This window comes from Coregonus clupeaformis, chromosome 23, assembly GCF_020615455.1.
Source record: "Coregonus clupeaformis isolate EN_2021a chromosome 23, ASM2061545v1, whole genome shotgun sequence".
Taxonomy (NCBI): domain Eukaryota; kingdom Metazoa; phylum Chordata; class Actinopteri; order Salmoniformes; family Salmonidae; genus Coregonus; species Coregonus clupeaformis.
Window position 1 is genome coordinate 55,537,398 of NC_059214.1, and position 15,462 is coordinate 55,552,859.

The following is a 15,462-nucleotide window of genomic DNA, read 5'->3' on the forward strand; positions in this document are numbered from 1 at the left end:
AAAGGGTAGAGCTGCCGCTTTCAAGGAACGGGACTCTAACCCGGAAGCTTATAAGAAATCCCGCTATGACCTCCGACGAACCATCAAACAGGCAAAGAGTCAATACAGGTCTAAGATTGAATCATACTACACTGGCTCTGACGCTCGTCGGATGTGGCAGGGCTTGAAAACTATTACAGACTACAAAGGGAAGCACAGCCGCGAGCTGCCCAGTGACACAAGCCTACCAGACGAGCTAAACCACTTCTATGCTCGCTTCGAGGCAAGCAACACTGAAGCATGCATGAGAGCACCAGCTGTTCCGGACGACTATGTGATCACGCTCTCCGTAGCCGATGTGAGTAAGACTTTTAAGCAAGTCAACATTCACAAGGCCGCTGGGCCAGACGGATTACCAGGGCGTGTACTCCGAGCATGTGCTGACCAACTGGCAAGTGTCTTCACTGACATTTTCAACATGTCCCTGACCGAGTCTGTAATACCAACATGTTTCAAGCAGACCACCATAGTCCCCGTGCCCAAGAACTCTAAGATAACCTGCCTAAATGACTACCGACCCGTGGCACTGACGTCTGTAGCCATGAAGTGCTTTGAAAGACTGGTCATGGCTCACATCAACAGCATAATCCCAGAAACCCTAGACCCACTCCAATTTGCATACCGCCCCAACAGATCCACAGATGATGCAATCTCTATCGCACTCCACACTGCCCTTTCCCACCTGGACAAGAGGAACACCTACGTGAGAATGCTATTCATTGACTACAGCTCAGCATTCAACACCATAGTGCCCTCTAAGCTCATCACTAAGCTAAGGATCCTGGGACTAAACACCTCCCTCTGCAACTGGATCCTGGACTTCCTGACGGGCCGCCCCAGGTGGTAAGGGTAGGTAACAACACATCTGCCACACTGATCCTCAACACGGGGGCCCCTCAGGGGTGCGTGCTCAGTCCCCCTCCTGTACTCTCTGTTCACCCATGACTGCATGGCCAGGCACGACTCCAACACCATCATTAAGTTTGCCGACGACACAACAGTGGTAGGCCTGATCACCGACAACGATGAGACAGCCTATAGGGAGGAGGTCAGAGATCTGGCCGTGTGGTGCCAGGACAACAACCTCTCCCTCAACGTGACCAAGACAAAGGAGATGATTGTGGACTACAGGAAAAAAAAGAGGACTGAGCACGCCCCCCATTCTCATCGACGGGGCTGTAGTGGAACAGGTTGAGAGCTTCAAGTTCCTTGGTGTCCACATCACCAACGAACTATCATGGTCCAAGCACACCAAGACAGTCGTGAAGAGGGCACGACAAAGCCTATTCCCCTCAGGAGACTAAAAAGATTTGGCATGGGTCCTCAGATCCTCAAAAAAATTCTACAGCTGCACCATCGAGAGCATCCTGACTGGTTGCATCACCGCCTGGTATGGCAACTGCTTGGCCTCTGACCGCAAGGCACTACAGAGGGTAGTGCGTACGGCCCAGTACATCACTGGGGCAAAGCTCCCTGCCATCCAAGACCTCTATACCAGGCGGTGTCAGAGGAAGGCCCTCAAAATTGTCAAAGACTCCAGCCACCCTAGTCATAGACTGTTCTCTCTGCTACCGCACGGCAAGCGGTACCGGAGTGCCAAGTCTAGGTCCAAAAGACTTCTCAACAGCTTCTACCCACAAGCCATAAGACTCCTGAACAGCTAATCATGGCTACCCGGACTATTTGCACTGCCCCCCACCCCATCCTTTTTACGCTGCTGCTACTCTGTTAAGTATTTATGCATAGTCACTTTAACTCTACCCACATGTACATATTACCTCAACTACCTCAACTAGCCGGTGCCCCCCGCACATTGACTCTGCACCGTTACCCCCCTGTATATATAGCCTCCCTACTGTCACTGTATTTTACTTCTGCTCTTTGTTTTTCTCAACACTTTTTTTTTTTTGTTGTTGTTTTATTCTTACTTTTTTTGTTTAAAATAAACGCACTGTTGGTTAAGGGCTGTAAGTAAGCATTTCACTGTAATGTCTGCACTTGTTGTATTCGGCGCATGTGACCAATAAAATTTGATTTGATTTGATTTGATTTGATTTGTTTACAGTAACAGTTAACTAGGCTGACTGTTCTCTATGTGTTTACAGTAACAGTGTACTAGGCTGACTGGTCTCTATGTGTTTACAGTAACAGTTTACTGGGATGACTGTTATCTCTGTGTTTACAGTAACAGTGTACCAGGCTGACTGTTCTCTATGTGTTTACAGTAACAGTGTACTGGGCTGACTGTTCTCTATGTGTTTACAGTAACAGTGTACTAGCCTGACTGTTCTCTATGTGTTTACAGTAACAGTGTACTGGGTTGACTGTTCTCTATGTGTTTACAGTAACAGTGTACTGGGCTGACTGGTCTATATGTGTTTACAGTAACAGTGTACTGGGCTGACTGGTCTATATGTGTTTACAGTAACAGTGTACTAGGCTGACTGTTCTATATGTGTTTACAGTAACAGTGTACCAGGCTGACTGTTCTCTATGTGTTTACAGTAACAGTGTACTGGGCTGACTGTTATCTATGTGTTTACAGTAACAGTGTACCAGGCTGACTGTTCTCTATGTGTTTACAGTAACAGTGTACCAGGCTGACGGTTCTCTATGTGTTTACAGTAACAGTGTACTGGGCTGACTGTTATCTATGTGTTTACAGTAACACTGTACTGGGCTGACTGGTCTATATGTGTTTACAGTAACAGTGTACTAGGCTGACTGTTCTCTATGTGTTTACAGTAACAGTGTACCAGGCTGACTGTTTTCTATATGTTTACAGTAACAGTGTACCAGGCTGACTGTTTTCTATATGTTTACAGTAACAGTGTACCAGGTTGACTGTTCTCTATGTGTACCATGTGTATGAGTTTATTTGTCATTCTTTTAAGGTGATGCCAAAGAAAAATGTCCAATAAAGTTAAATCCTATTCTATTCTATATAGATGTTTCAAGTGTGCACAATTTCAAAGGTCTTGCTAATAAACTCACAATGGAGAAAGCTGTTTAATCTTCTAAAGATATGGGACTGTTAAATAATTAATTTGTTTGCAAATTGGAATTTTGATTTTGTATTTAACAATGAATACCTAGGCTGAAATTACGCTAACCTGCCTATGTAACTACCATAGTTAAGTAGACATAAGCAGATAGCTTGGTTTTAAATGCACTTGAAACAAAGCAGAATCACATAAGGTTTAATCTATTTCACGTAATCTCGATGAGTACTTGAATGGGGCGGCGCACAATTGGCCCAGCGTCGTCCAGGGTAGGGGAGGGAATGGCCGGCAGGGATGTAGTTCGGTTGGTAGAGCATGGCGTTTGCAACGCCAGGGTTGTGGGTTCGATTCCCACGGGGGGCCAGTATGAAAAATAAAATAAAAAATAATGTATGCAGTCACTAACTGTAAGTCGCTCTGGATAAGAGCATCTGCTAAATGACTAAAATGTAAATGGGATATCTCTTTTATACAGATATCGACGTTAAAAATCTCCTACATAATGATCACTCCTGCTGTCACTCTAAAATAACAGACAACCCTCGTCTAACAAATGTACTGCTTCTTTGTTTTGATCACGCATGTACGACCCAGAGACAGAATAAGCAGACCTGGTCTCAGTACAGTACAGATAGATAGCAGACCTGGTCTCAGTACAGTATGGAAAGATTACAGGCCTGGTCTCAGTACAGTATGGAAAGATTACAGGCCTGGTCTCAGTACAGTATGGAAAGATTACAGGCCTGGTCTCAGTACAGTATGGAAAGATTACAGGCCTGGTCTCAGTACAGTATGGAAAGATTACAGGCCTGGTCTCAGTACAGTACGGATAGATAACAGGCCTGGTCTCAGTAGGGTATGGAAAGATATTTTATTTATTTGGCTAGAACAAGCATCTGGAGCTCCTATAGCGTGTGAATGCGGCCGTGAATATATTCATCCCCATGCTGTTGTTTAAATCTGTGGGTGTAAAGCCCTTGTACCCCCATGCCTCCCCCACGCCCCCCTCATGCCCCCCCCTGCCTGACCCCAGAGGATCACAGAACAGGTTGATGAAACATTTGTAACATTTGGCGAAAGCAAATCTCAGGCTGCTGTTAAAGAGGAGCTGACACCTCTAAAACAAATCCCTCTGCGCCCCTCAAACACCTCAATCCCCTTCCCAGACCCCCTTTCTTTACCCCTCTCACACACACACACACACCTCGCGACGAACCAACCACAACCCCTCACAACCTCCAGCAAATCCCCTTTATCTTTTACCAGCCAGATGGGTCCGCTGGAATAATGGCCAAAGCCCAATGAGTTCCATTCAATTTGTCCTGCCGTCTAAAGGAGCTTGTAAGCTTTCCATTTGCAGTTGTGTTATAGTAGCCATGGGAGGCTCTGTGTTGTTAGGACTTAATTACCTCCTAATAGCTGTAGGGATAAAGCCCCCAGGCCAGTCCGTACACCCCCCTCTCAGTCCCCAGCCCGTACACCCCAACACCCCCCTCTCAGTCCCCAGCCCGTACACCCCAACACCCCCCTCTCAGTCCCCAGCCCGTACACCCCAACACCCCCCTCTCAGTCCCCAGCCCGTACACCCCAACACCCCCCTCTCAGTCCCCAGCCGTACACCCCAACACCCCCCTCTCAGTCCCCAGCCCGTACACCCCAACACCCCCTCTCAGTCCCCAGCCCGTACACCCCAACACCCCCCTCTCAGTCCCCAGCCCGTACACCCCAACACCCCCTCTCAGTCCCCAGCCCGTACACCCCAACACCCCCCTCTCAGTCCCCAGCCCGTACACCCCAACACCCCCTCTCAGTCCCCAGCCCGTACACCCCAACACCCCCTCTCAGTCCCCAGCCCGTACACCCCCAACACCCCCCTCTCAGTCCCCAGCCCGTACACCCCAACATCCCCCTCTCAGTCCCCAGCCCGTACACCCCAACACCCCCCTCTCAGTCCCCAGCTCGTACAGCCAATGAGAGAAAGAAAATACAGATTTTACTCCAACTGTCATGGTTAATATGGGTATAAAGAATAGACTGGGGAGAGAAGGGATATGTGTACATGCACCTGCCTGGAAGATGATGACCCTATCACAGACACATGGATTTACTTTTCCTTCCTTGGATTTAGAATTATTTTCCTTCATTTAGTTCCAAGATCTTTGAGAGAAAAGAGTGAGGATTGAGAGTAGCAGCATTATTCATGTTTTCTGTTCATTTGGACACCGCTGGTCAGAGCCCCAGACAGAAAGAGAAAGTTCTCTCGCTTTTTTTCACTCTTTTCTCTTTTCTCTGTTTTTGTTCTCCTTCTTTTTTTATTTTGAAGGCAGATTAGCAGGATTAAGTATGGCTCACATATGCTGCCCTCACTATTGGTATTCACCACAGCACAGGTCCACCATCACCCACGGACAGAGAGAGAGAGAGAGAGAGAGAGAGAGAGAGAGAGAGAGAGAGAGAGAGAGAGAGAGAGAGAGAGAGAGAGAGAGAGAGAGAGAGAGAGAGAGAGAGAGAGAGAGAGAGAGAGAGAGAGAGAGAGAGAGAGAGAGAGAGAGAGAGAGAGAGAGAGAGTTAACACTTTTCATAAACCGTTCTTAATTTTCATCTAAATATTATAATATATAATATAACAAAATCATAATTATTATTACTTAGCCAATCCCTCCCCCTTGGTTTTAATCCTCACCTGTGTTTCCAACCGATCCACCCAGCCCGCACAGCCCCCACAGCCCCTCGGCCAGCGTGGGACATGCTTGTTTACCTTGGAACACCAGGCAGGATTAGCAGATGAATAAATAAGAGATTCTGAAGCGTCTTGTAAGGCGACATGTCTTCTCCGGAGCCTCCCGTCGCTGTCATTAGCATTGTAAAGTTAGGCCACACACTTGCAGATGGCCTTCCGGCACAGCCGAAACCCTGAGACAGACAGACACGCAGACACACACAGCCGGGGGGTGGGGGGGGGGAGTGGGGGGATACAAATACATAGAAAGTAAGAGTTTTTACAGTCAATATTTTGTGGAAGAGCAGTGGTTGACAAGCTAACAGCTGTGTTCCCCACTCCTCTCTCGCTATTGTCCTCTGAAGTGGCAGAAACATCATTATCTCATAACTGTAATGTAATGTACTGGGAACAGAGGGCCAACAGAACCAATAGAGGGAATTAGAGCATTGCTCTCCATGCGATGGAAGTCACTCAGCGCAGGCAGGAGGACAATTTACCTAAAGGTGTCAAAAGCTTTGCAATCAGTAACTTGGCTTAGAGAGCTGAAATAGACCAGAGCCACCTTGCACTCTGAAGACCCTTGGCTCATGGGCCTAGCCACCTGTTGCCGTGCTAATTCTTCCTACATTATATCGTTCTATTTTACGCACCTAATCTGTGAAATGAAAATGTGAAAATGTTCTCTGGCTGTGAGCTGTAACTGCATCATGGTGGTTTGCAATGGGTTGATTCCAAATACATCAACTGCTCAAGGTGCTCCCACTGGGCACAGATGTCAATTCAATGTCTATTTAACCTTGGTTCAACGTAATTTCAATGAAATGACGTGGAAACAACATTGATTCAACCAGTGTGCCCAGTGGATTGTAACTGTGCTGCAATGAGGGCATCATTAGTATTTTCCCCATAACTTTCAATATGAGAGAGAGGCCTAAAGTTAAAGCCTAAAGCCCCTTGTGGTTGTTCTGGAAAAGTCGTTGAAAGTTGAGACCTTCTCTTCCCCTCCCTTTGTCCAACATCATTGCTCCCTAAACAGTTGTCAATCAGTATCTCTGATGGTGGGTTGTGACTTGTGATGCACTTGTATACTCACCCCCGGCTGACATTACATACTCATCCCCAGCTGACATTACCTAATGATATGGGGGGAGAAATAACCACAAACATTAGCCCATATCTGTCTTTGTGGTCCTTCTGATTCCAAACCAGACAGTCTCTGCATGTGTTAGGCTACTATTGGCTTCTCTAACAAGTGAGATTATGGGAATGTCTAATGAAGGTATCAGAAGCGCTGTTGCTGAACTCCCCTGTTTTTAAAATGCCACTTCTCACAAACCCGCCATTTATCCGCTCTCATTAGCATAATCTTATTTAGTGCGAGTAAACAAGCAAACAGACGGGACAAAGGAGAGGAAAACAGCAAAACAACACAATAAGTAGCATAGCTTAAGTCGCATGTATAATGAAAAGAAAAGAGAACGACAGCAAAAGTATGCAAATGACGACCTTGATTCTGTGAAATCGTTTTTGTTGTTGCGGAGCTTCCCATTGCGTTGACTGATGCTGCCAGATTTATTGCGCGAGGCCGTGAGAACACCGTGCGCGCGTTGCCTGCATGGTGCATATTCAGCAAGGTACTGTATCATCTGCTTGGTGCACGCACAAGGACTCCCGGTTCGCTAAATCCTTGGAGCGCGCACACGAACCTAGTTCTTGTTGGGACCCACTTGCGTCACGGGGGACCTGGCTGGGGGACCCACTGCTCACAGGACGAATGGAGGCCTAGTCCTACTCATATGACCTGCTAGCCTCAATATGGTCCACTTATATTTGTTTGCCTTGTATTATCAGGAATTTTTTTTCTTCATCGAACACATTAAAGAAACTAGGCTACATCTCAGTTAACTATACACATGGTCTGTAAGTGCTTTATAATGGTTTTGCAAAGAGAAAGAAAAGCTGTATCACATATGGAAAACAATAGCTGGGTCATTCTACAGATTCGGTGCCTTTTGTGATTGAGGAGGATGAAACAATGAACATTAAAATCTTAAGCTTTTTTTTATTTGATGTGACAAAGTAATGTGTGTACTTGATAGAAAATACCTTTTCCCATCTCAATGTAGAGTATTAAGTTATTATTCTGTATTATTTTCTCAAACAAGTCCCAATTTAATTCAACCCCGTCACAGTCATTTTGTTATTCAACTATTCATTTTTCCAATAAGCTTGAGATCAGCTTCTGGCATAATCTCACAGTTTAGATGTCCCTTGTAAATAATGGCATATTGTACTTAAAGAGAAAATCAAGAAAAACTGACCAGCACCATCCTTTCCAGTTTACGATGAAGAAATTTCTAATCTAACTCCACATTTTCGCAAGAAATGTGCAAGAATGCTGCGTAATTCCTGACAAAATTGAAATAGCCTTATTTACCCTGATTTAATACACACAATAAAAACACTATTGATGTTATATTTTGTGTATTTAATGCAACAATTTTAAAAAAATAATCTCGTAACAGGGATGAATGCACCGCAACAGGGTTGAAAATCATGTAACAGGGTTGAGTGAAAAGCATCACGTGTCATATGTTTTATCTTTTGAGATCACTAACATGTTGCCATTTTTTAAACATTTTTAAACCTACTGTCAACATAGTTTTTAAAATCTAAAGAATGTAGATGAAAGCTAGACAGAGTAAAACACAATAATGAACTAATAACAGTAACAACCTCTTCTGCATCTTCTGTTTGTTCTTTGTTTTAGTTTGCTTTTGCCAGTGGTCATTCTACTGATATCATCACGTGTGAAGAAATCCCTCACCCTCTTCTTGATGTCCACAAAGTTTGAGATTTTCTTTCTTTGAAATGTAGATACACTGCCTGTGAGCTTCCAGCGTTTCTTTGAAAAACCCAAAGCAGACTCTGAAAATGATTGCAGTCTATACTTCTTAATAATGTTACCTGCCACTACTCTGGATATAATTTGCTTCTCTCGTTCAGTTTTTGCATTTTTATAATGCTCCTTTATTTGAGCAACGAGTGCTGTGTGATGCAGCGCAGATCTTCTGACATCACTTGGTACAGCTGTGGATTTTGACGAAGTCTTCTTTTCTAAACGCTGGAGCCTTTTTTTGTACTTTTCTTTGGCCCTCCTTTCTTCATCAAGACATTTCTGTAAATCAGCTACCTGCTTTCTCAATTTGTCTTTTGTCTTTCTTGATTTCTTCTTCCCCTTCACAGATTGTCTAAAACAAACAAATAGACAATTCAATTCAATTTTATTTATTGTATCAAATCATAACAAGGTAAGTTCATAAGCAGTATAAATAAATGTTAAGGATACTATTACAATGTGAATATGTCTAAGCAGTTTTGAAGAAATAGTGTACAAAGTTACCAGAAATCATATTTGTATGCACTCCTTTGCACTCCTATTCTCTCTCTCTCTCTCTCTCTCTCTCTCTCTCTCACACACACAATCTTTTTCCTAACCTTGTGGGCTCATGTGACATCACCACGTCTCTATCAGGACTTTGTGGAGGGGTGGCAATAGTATTAACAGCCATTTCCCTTTGCTTTTGCCGCTCCTTCGCTTTTCTCCATCCCTTTCTCCTCATCTTTTGACCTCTCTTATCTAGATCTCCTATTCCTTTCTTCTTTCCTGCTAAAACATCTTTGTCCATCTCATGCGTTCACTCCTGAGGTACTTTTCCCTTCGTTCTGGATCAGCATTTCTTCTTGCCCTGTACTCTCTTTGCCTTTCTGCTGCTGTTTTTGCCATTGTTGAATCTGAAATTGTAGGTCAAGGTCAAGTCAATGACCAGTTTACTCTCCAAAACTAATTACTGTATCCTTTTTAATCACTATGTAGTAAAATGAACGTGAACTTGCAGATAATACTCCTAAATATGTCAGTACAAACCAGTCGGCTAGTGAACATGAACCCCTCACGCACCAGTTGCCAAGGCAGTATACTGTATGTCTTTTTAGACTAGTCTTCATTTACATTCTCTAGTCTTTTTATGCATTACCAAATTATGCTTTAAAGCAACAAAACTTTATTTTCTGTTGATTGTGTGTCCATGACCACCACCACCTCGTGTCTTAAAGATCTTACATTTCCAGGAGAATTACCTGACCACCGGCGCGCGGATGTCCCTCACCTTCCTCTCTATGTGTGTTTCCTTTCTGCTGCTGTTTTTTCCATTGTTGAATCTGAAATTGTAGGTCAAGGTCAAGTCAATGACCTGCTTACTCTTCAAGACTAAATATTGTATCCTTTTAATCACTATGTAGTAAAATGAACATGAACTTGCAGATAATACTCCTAAATATGTCAATGTATATAGGAGAGAGAACAAATTAATTGTCACTTTTTTTAAAGTTATTATTTTCAAAAATTCCTCGTACTTTTAGTTGATACTGTAAAACCGTAAACAACAAACATTCAACAAGAAAATATGATTGGTATTAAGCAATATACATTAAATATTGCTAAGATTTAACAGCTATTCAACCCTGTAACAGCCATTCAACCCCGTAACATTGAAAAATGTGATGGGGTTGAATGTGACAGGGTTGAAGATTTTGTGCTAATCTGTTGCTAATTCGGGATGCTAGCAGCTAGCAGTGTGCCACATGGCCTTATTCAACAAAAGACATTGTTATACTTCATAGCTATAAAAACAATTATTGGTAAAATCTTAACTATGAATTCCCCCAACAGAGTTGAATACCTGAGATTGACAAAGCCCATATGTGCTTAAAAAACATGAAATATTTATAAAAAGTGAGAGAGCAGCTTACCACTTGTCACACCAGGCTTCTCTGAAGACTTGTATGATGTCACTTCCTCATAAATGATGTCCACAGGATCAAACCATTATTTAATTGTGAGTGGGGGTATTGTTGCGTTACGGGGTTGAAAGAAATACAAGGACAGGGGTAAAAGCCTGAATTTCTCAGAAAATAAAATGTCTTATGCTGAGAAAATGGATTATGCATAATAAGGGGGCATATACAATTAATTTAACAAAAAAAAAAGCATTATTATTTAACACTGTGTACTCAAAATGAGTCACGCCATTTGCATGATGGTCAATAGGGACAGGCGAAATTCTTAATACTCCTAAGAAAAGCAAACATATAAGTATTGAAATTCATCTCTGTTTAAAATCATATTCTCTACTCCATATTAAAAACATGTAAAACTTTGAAATGTTGTAATTTAAGTGTAGTTTGATAAATGTTCTGACAAGTTATAACACTAGTACATCTTGGGACACTGACAATACTGAAATGTCACCGAATCTGTAGAATGACCCAGCTACAGTCTAGTGATTGCTTACTCTGCACTGTGAGAGAGAGAAAAAAAATACATTGTACAGAATGCATGAGTAATCTATTGTTACGGAAGGTTCATTGAATTGTAATAGGTCTCAACGTGTGCATTAAATGCATTTAAAGTGGGTCGCACACAGGCTACACTACACAACAAGTTCCACAAATACCGCAGTTTAATAGAATATTTTAGTCACGCAATTACATATAAATGCATGGTAGCTACACTATTGAATTATTTGCAATATAATATGGCAGTTTACTATCATAAGACAATTGTACTATACAGCATAGCTGGGTTATATTATTGTCATCACGTAGATGATTACAACTAAATAAATAATACATAGGTACACCTACATAATAAATTATACTATTATTATTATTATATTATTACACTATGTACTTCATGTTTCATGCTTTTCCTCAAATTTCTGTCTGGTTACATATTTCTTGGACAATGACCTTGTCAACTTCATTTATGTCAGAGTGCCAGAGAGTCACTCGTTTCGCCCCTTCTATCGCCTGGCGCCAAAAGAGGCCTGTGTCTGATGTGAGTCCATATTGGACTAATTGAAATGTTACTGATCGTAACCGTTAAAAAACAATTTTTCACGCTTCATTTATTAACGTTAACATGCACTTTAACGGCTTGAGTCTTGGCTCACGCCGTCAGCTGTTGGGCGCTGGAGGGGTCGTCGGGTTAAAACAATAAGCCCCACATGAACTCAAACCGTAATCAGTGCCTTTAAATGGCCGCGTGCGGAGAGTCTGCCGTGTGTAACGACAGAACACTCACATATTGCACCACAAAGCTTAATCATTATTCGTTGATTAAAGAGCCTGAATGAGTTTGTAATATTGCTTTAATTTCACAGCAGAAAACAAAAGATTATCGAAGTGTCCTGTCAAATTATGATCATGTGTATTATTATATTTTCTGAGGAATCATAGCATTTAGTTTCGAAAACGAACAAACAAACAATCTGAAATGTTGGCTCAATTAAAAGTGAACATTTTCATCAGTCGGCTATTCATAATGAAAAGTTGCATTCATTTACAGTTATCGAATATTGTCTTTGACATGTATTGTTTCTTTCCTATAACATGGATTAGGCCAACTGGTGTGGTACAAAATACAACGGTTATATCGGGGAGGTATATCAACACTCAGCAGTTCTCTTCTGCTGTAGAATAAATACTATAAGATGAAATTGAGAAGGTATAAATAGTACGAGAGAAACAGCTCGTCCTATTTCCACCGAAAAGTCGAATCTTTCTCAAAAAAGTTTTTCTGCAAGGAAAAAACTAATAGGCAATTCGACTTTCCATTAATTGACGCATGTTTTTATGTGATATAAATACAATGATTTACTGATCTGGTGGTCAATAAGTTATTTAGCCTATTGTTCTTATCATCGCTAAACATCAACATGCCGAAACAATTTATTTCCCTCGCAAGATTCCATATGCGGAGTGTGTCTAATTCAGTCATTTAACGAAGCTACAATTTCTTTGTAATGACATCAGATTTGAAGACCCCTAACTCCTCCAAGCCTCCTCCCTCTCCCCGTTCGCAAGCAGCCCATTGGTGGATGACAGGCAGTCGGAAAAGCCATGGCATTGTCCCGGTGACTTGCCCCCGGATCGTTAAGTCCGCTATAAAACCTTGTCATCGTGCTCGTGCATGCCAAATGGACTGTCAGTTGTGATTGGGAGTAACAAGTGGATTCAACAGCGACACTTTCTCTGCACCGAGCTGCGCTCTACACCTCTCGGTAAGTTTCCCGTCTGCTCTCCGGGATAATATTGATAGTAGGCTTATGCCATTTAGCCAACTGTGATTTTTTTGTCATAAAAATATCCTCATCTGAGAATGAACATCATGACCATCGTGAGTAAAATACATTTCCAGAACCTTCTCATTACCTTTCGTGGATGTGTTTGTTGACCTTCTTGTTACTCCAGCACATTGAACATTTAATTAGTTGATCGTGTAGCCTACATTTGAAAGCATATGAGATGTTAAGTGAAAAATCTGATGCTAAATGGTTTGTTTACTTTTCTTTCCGTAGACTATTGCGCTGTCTGAATACTTCTGAGTATAATCATGGACTCCGATACCAGCCGAGTGTCTACCCGACCTTCCTCCCCCGAAGTGCACGATATGTTCCTTCATGCAATGAAGAAGCATATGGTGGGTTTCTCCGGTACCGTCTCGTCCACACAGAGCGACTCTCCACTAGAGATACCCGCGGACATGCGGAGCCTCTCCGAAGATGACGATGATATCACCCTGAAAATGCTGTCAAAGAAGGACCGTAAATTGCTATCGGAGAACGAGCTGCAGGGGATGCGGCTGAAGATCAACAGCCGGGAGCGGAAGAGGATGCACGACCTCAACATCGCCATGGACGGTCTCCGGGAGGTCATGCCTTACGCGCACGGGCCCTCCGTGCGCAAGCTCTCCAAAATCGCCACTCTCCTCCTGGCGAGAAACTACATCTTGATGCTGAGCAACTCGCTGGAGGAGATGAAGAGGCTGGTCAGTGAGATCTACGGCAGCGGCCACCACAGCAGCTTCCACCCCTCCGCCTGTGGTACCATGGCGCACACTGGGCCCCTGCCCGGCCATCCGGCCGTTTCCCACGCCTCCCACCCGGTGCACCACCCACTCCTTCCCCCGGCGGTCTCCACGGCAGCCTCTCTCTCCGCAACGGGTCTCACCTCGATCAGACCCCACCATGGACTCCTGAAGGCGCCCTCGGCCGGCCCGGGCCCCCTGGGCAGCAGCTTCCATCACTGGGGCGCGGGGATGCCCTGTCCGTGCAGCATGTGCCAGGTGCCACCTCCACATGTGTCCGGCATGAGCGCTGTCACCATGTCCAGGCTGACGAGTGACTCTAAATGACTTGAACTCTTATCATAAAACGAGAGAGAGAGAGAGAGAGAGAGAGAAAAGGGAAATTAACGTTCTGTTGTAGACGTCACACTGCATCTCAGTCCATATCAACACGTTTTTATTTTATTTATCTGTTGCTGAAATTAGCTTTGGATTGAGCCAACAGAATATCCGTACTTTAGAAAACTGGAGGAGCCCTACTAACATAGCATTTTGTAACATTATTTAGCTTAATTGATAACAGGTGCTTATGACACATTTTCATATTCAGTAAAGGTCATCAGTTCACTGTGTGCAAACCTGTCTTACACTGTGGCCGCAAGGAATATACATAATTCAAATGGCATTTACTGATGGCTTTTAATGTCATGTTCTTGATCATCATTTAATGTAATGTTCTTGATCATAATTTAATGTAATGTTCTTGATCATTATTTAATGTAATGTTCTTGATCATTATTGAACTTTAGACTAGCCCATTCCGAGACCGAAAAAAACTAAAAGACACTATTTAGATATAGCAAACTGGATGAGAATACAATGGTAATGTAGATTGTAAATATGTAGATTCAGAATTCTGTTTATATAGTACGAGAGATTTTATATCAGGCCTTTGGTTAATGTTTGGGATTGACCCCCCTTTAGCATGTCTGCTTTCAGCCATGTAGCACTGGTACCATACTGCATCTGATTCTTCCTCTGCCTCTTGTATAATATGTCCCTACAGTGTTCTCTCTCCGACGTCACTGCCCAGCCCTCGATGGCTGTTTTCTTGTGTATGTTTCCCTTCCCATTGTTTGTCGCCACGCATGCCCAGTCACCGCCCGACGCGAAGAATGATCACTTCTTTATGTTTTATAAAAAAAAAAAGTGCTAAATGATATTTATTTACTTATTTTCAATGGGATTTCAAATGAATAAATGACGATGATTATCTTGGGATTTTAAATGTTAAATAAAACAAGTTTAATTATATATATCGTTTCCTATTGATTTTTGATGCCATCCTCTTGCAATAAAACATCAACGCTTAAAGTTCCACGTAAGTTTTAAGGAAAACATGCAAATGACCCCCAATAAGATCCATTGTAGTCCAAATGAACAATTTACATAGGTAAATGTCAAATAGGGGATGTAAGCAATAGCTGAACAGTTTGTTCTATCCAAAATTGTATATGGAATTTTGAGACATAAGCAGAAACACCTTTGGTTTAAACTGTGCGTAGCCTAATAGTGGGTCAACATGCACATTTTTGTATAATATAACTTAATTTCTTGATTTTAATTTAGCAATTATATCAAATTAATAGAATAGCCTATCAGCTTCGGTCCGTTTCAGCCTTGCTTCGTTTGGATAACTTGCGATGTAGTTGATAGTCAAAATGAGACATGATATGATATGAATGAAATGATACAAACATTATTTACTAATTCCACTAATAACTAAATTC

The 15,462-nt window shown here is 42.6% G+C and overlaps 1 protein-coding gene across 1 annotated transcript; it reads left to right on the forward strand.

Moving 5' to 3' along the window:
• Positions 1–12,765: 12,765 nt before the first annotated feature.
• On the forward strand, positions 12,766–14,986 carry LOC121536181 (oligodendrocyte transcription factor 2). The gene is made up of 2 exons (XM_041843456.2): positions 12,766–12,887; positions 13,185–14,986. The coding sequence occupies exon 2, from the start codon at positions 13,220–13,222 to the stop codon at positions 14,018–14,020; it is 801 nt and encodes a 266-aa protein (XP_041699390.1). The 5' UTR covers positions 12,766–12,887; positions 13,185–13,219; the 3' UTR covers positions 14,021–14,986.
• The last annotated feature ends 476 nt before the right edge of the window (positions 14,987–15,462 follow it).

Bases quoted from the DNA above. Each gene is read 5' to 3' on its own strand.
- LOC121536181 (XM_041843456.2), top strand. From the start codon at position 13,220: ATGGACTCCGATACCAGCCGAGTGTCTACCCGACCTTCCTCCCCCGAA.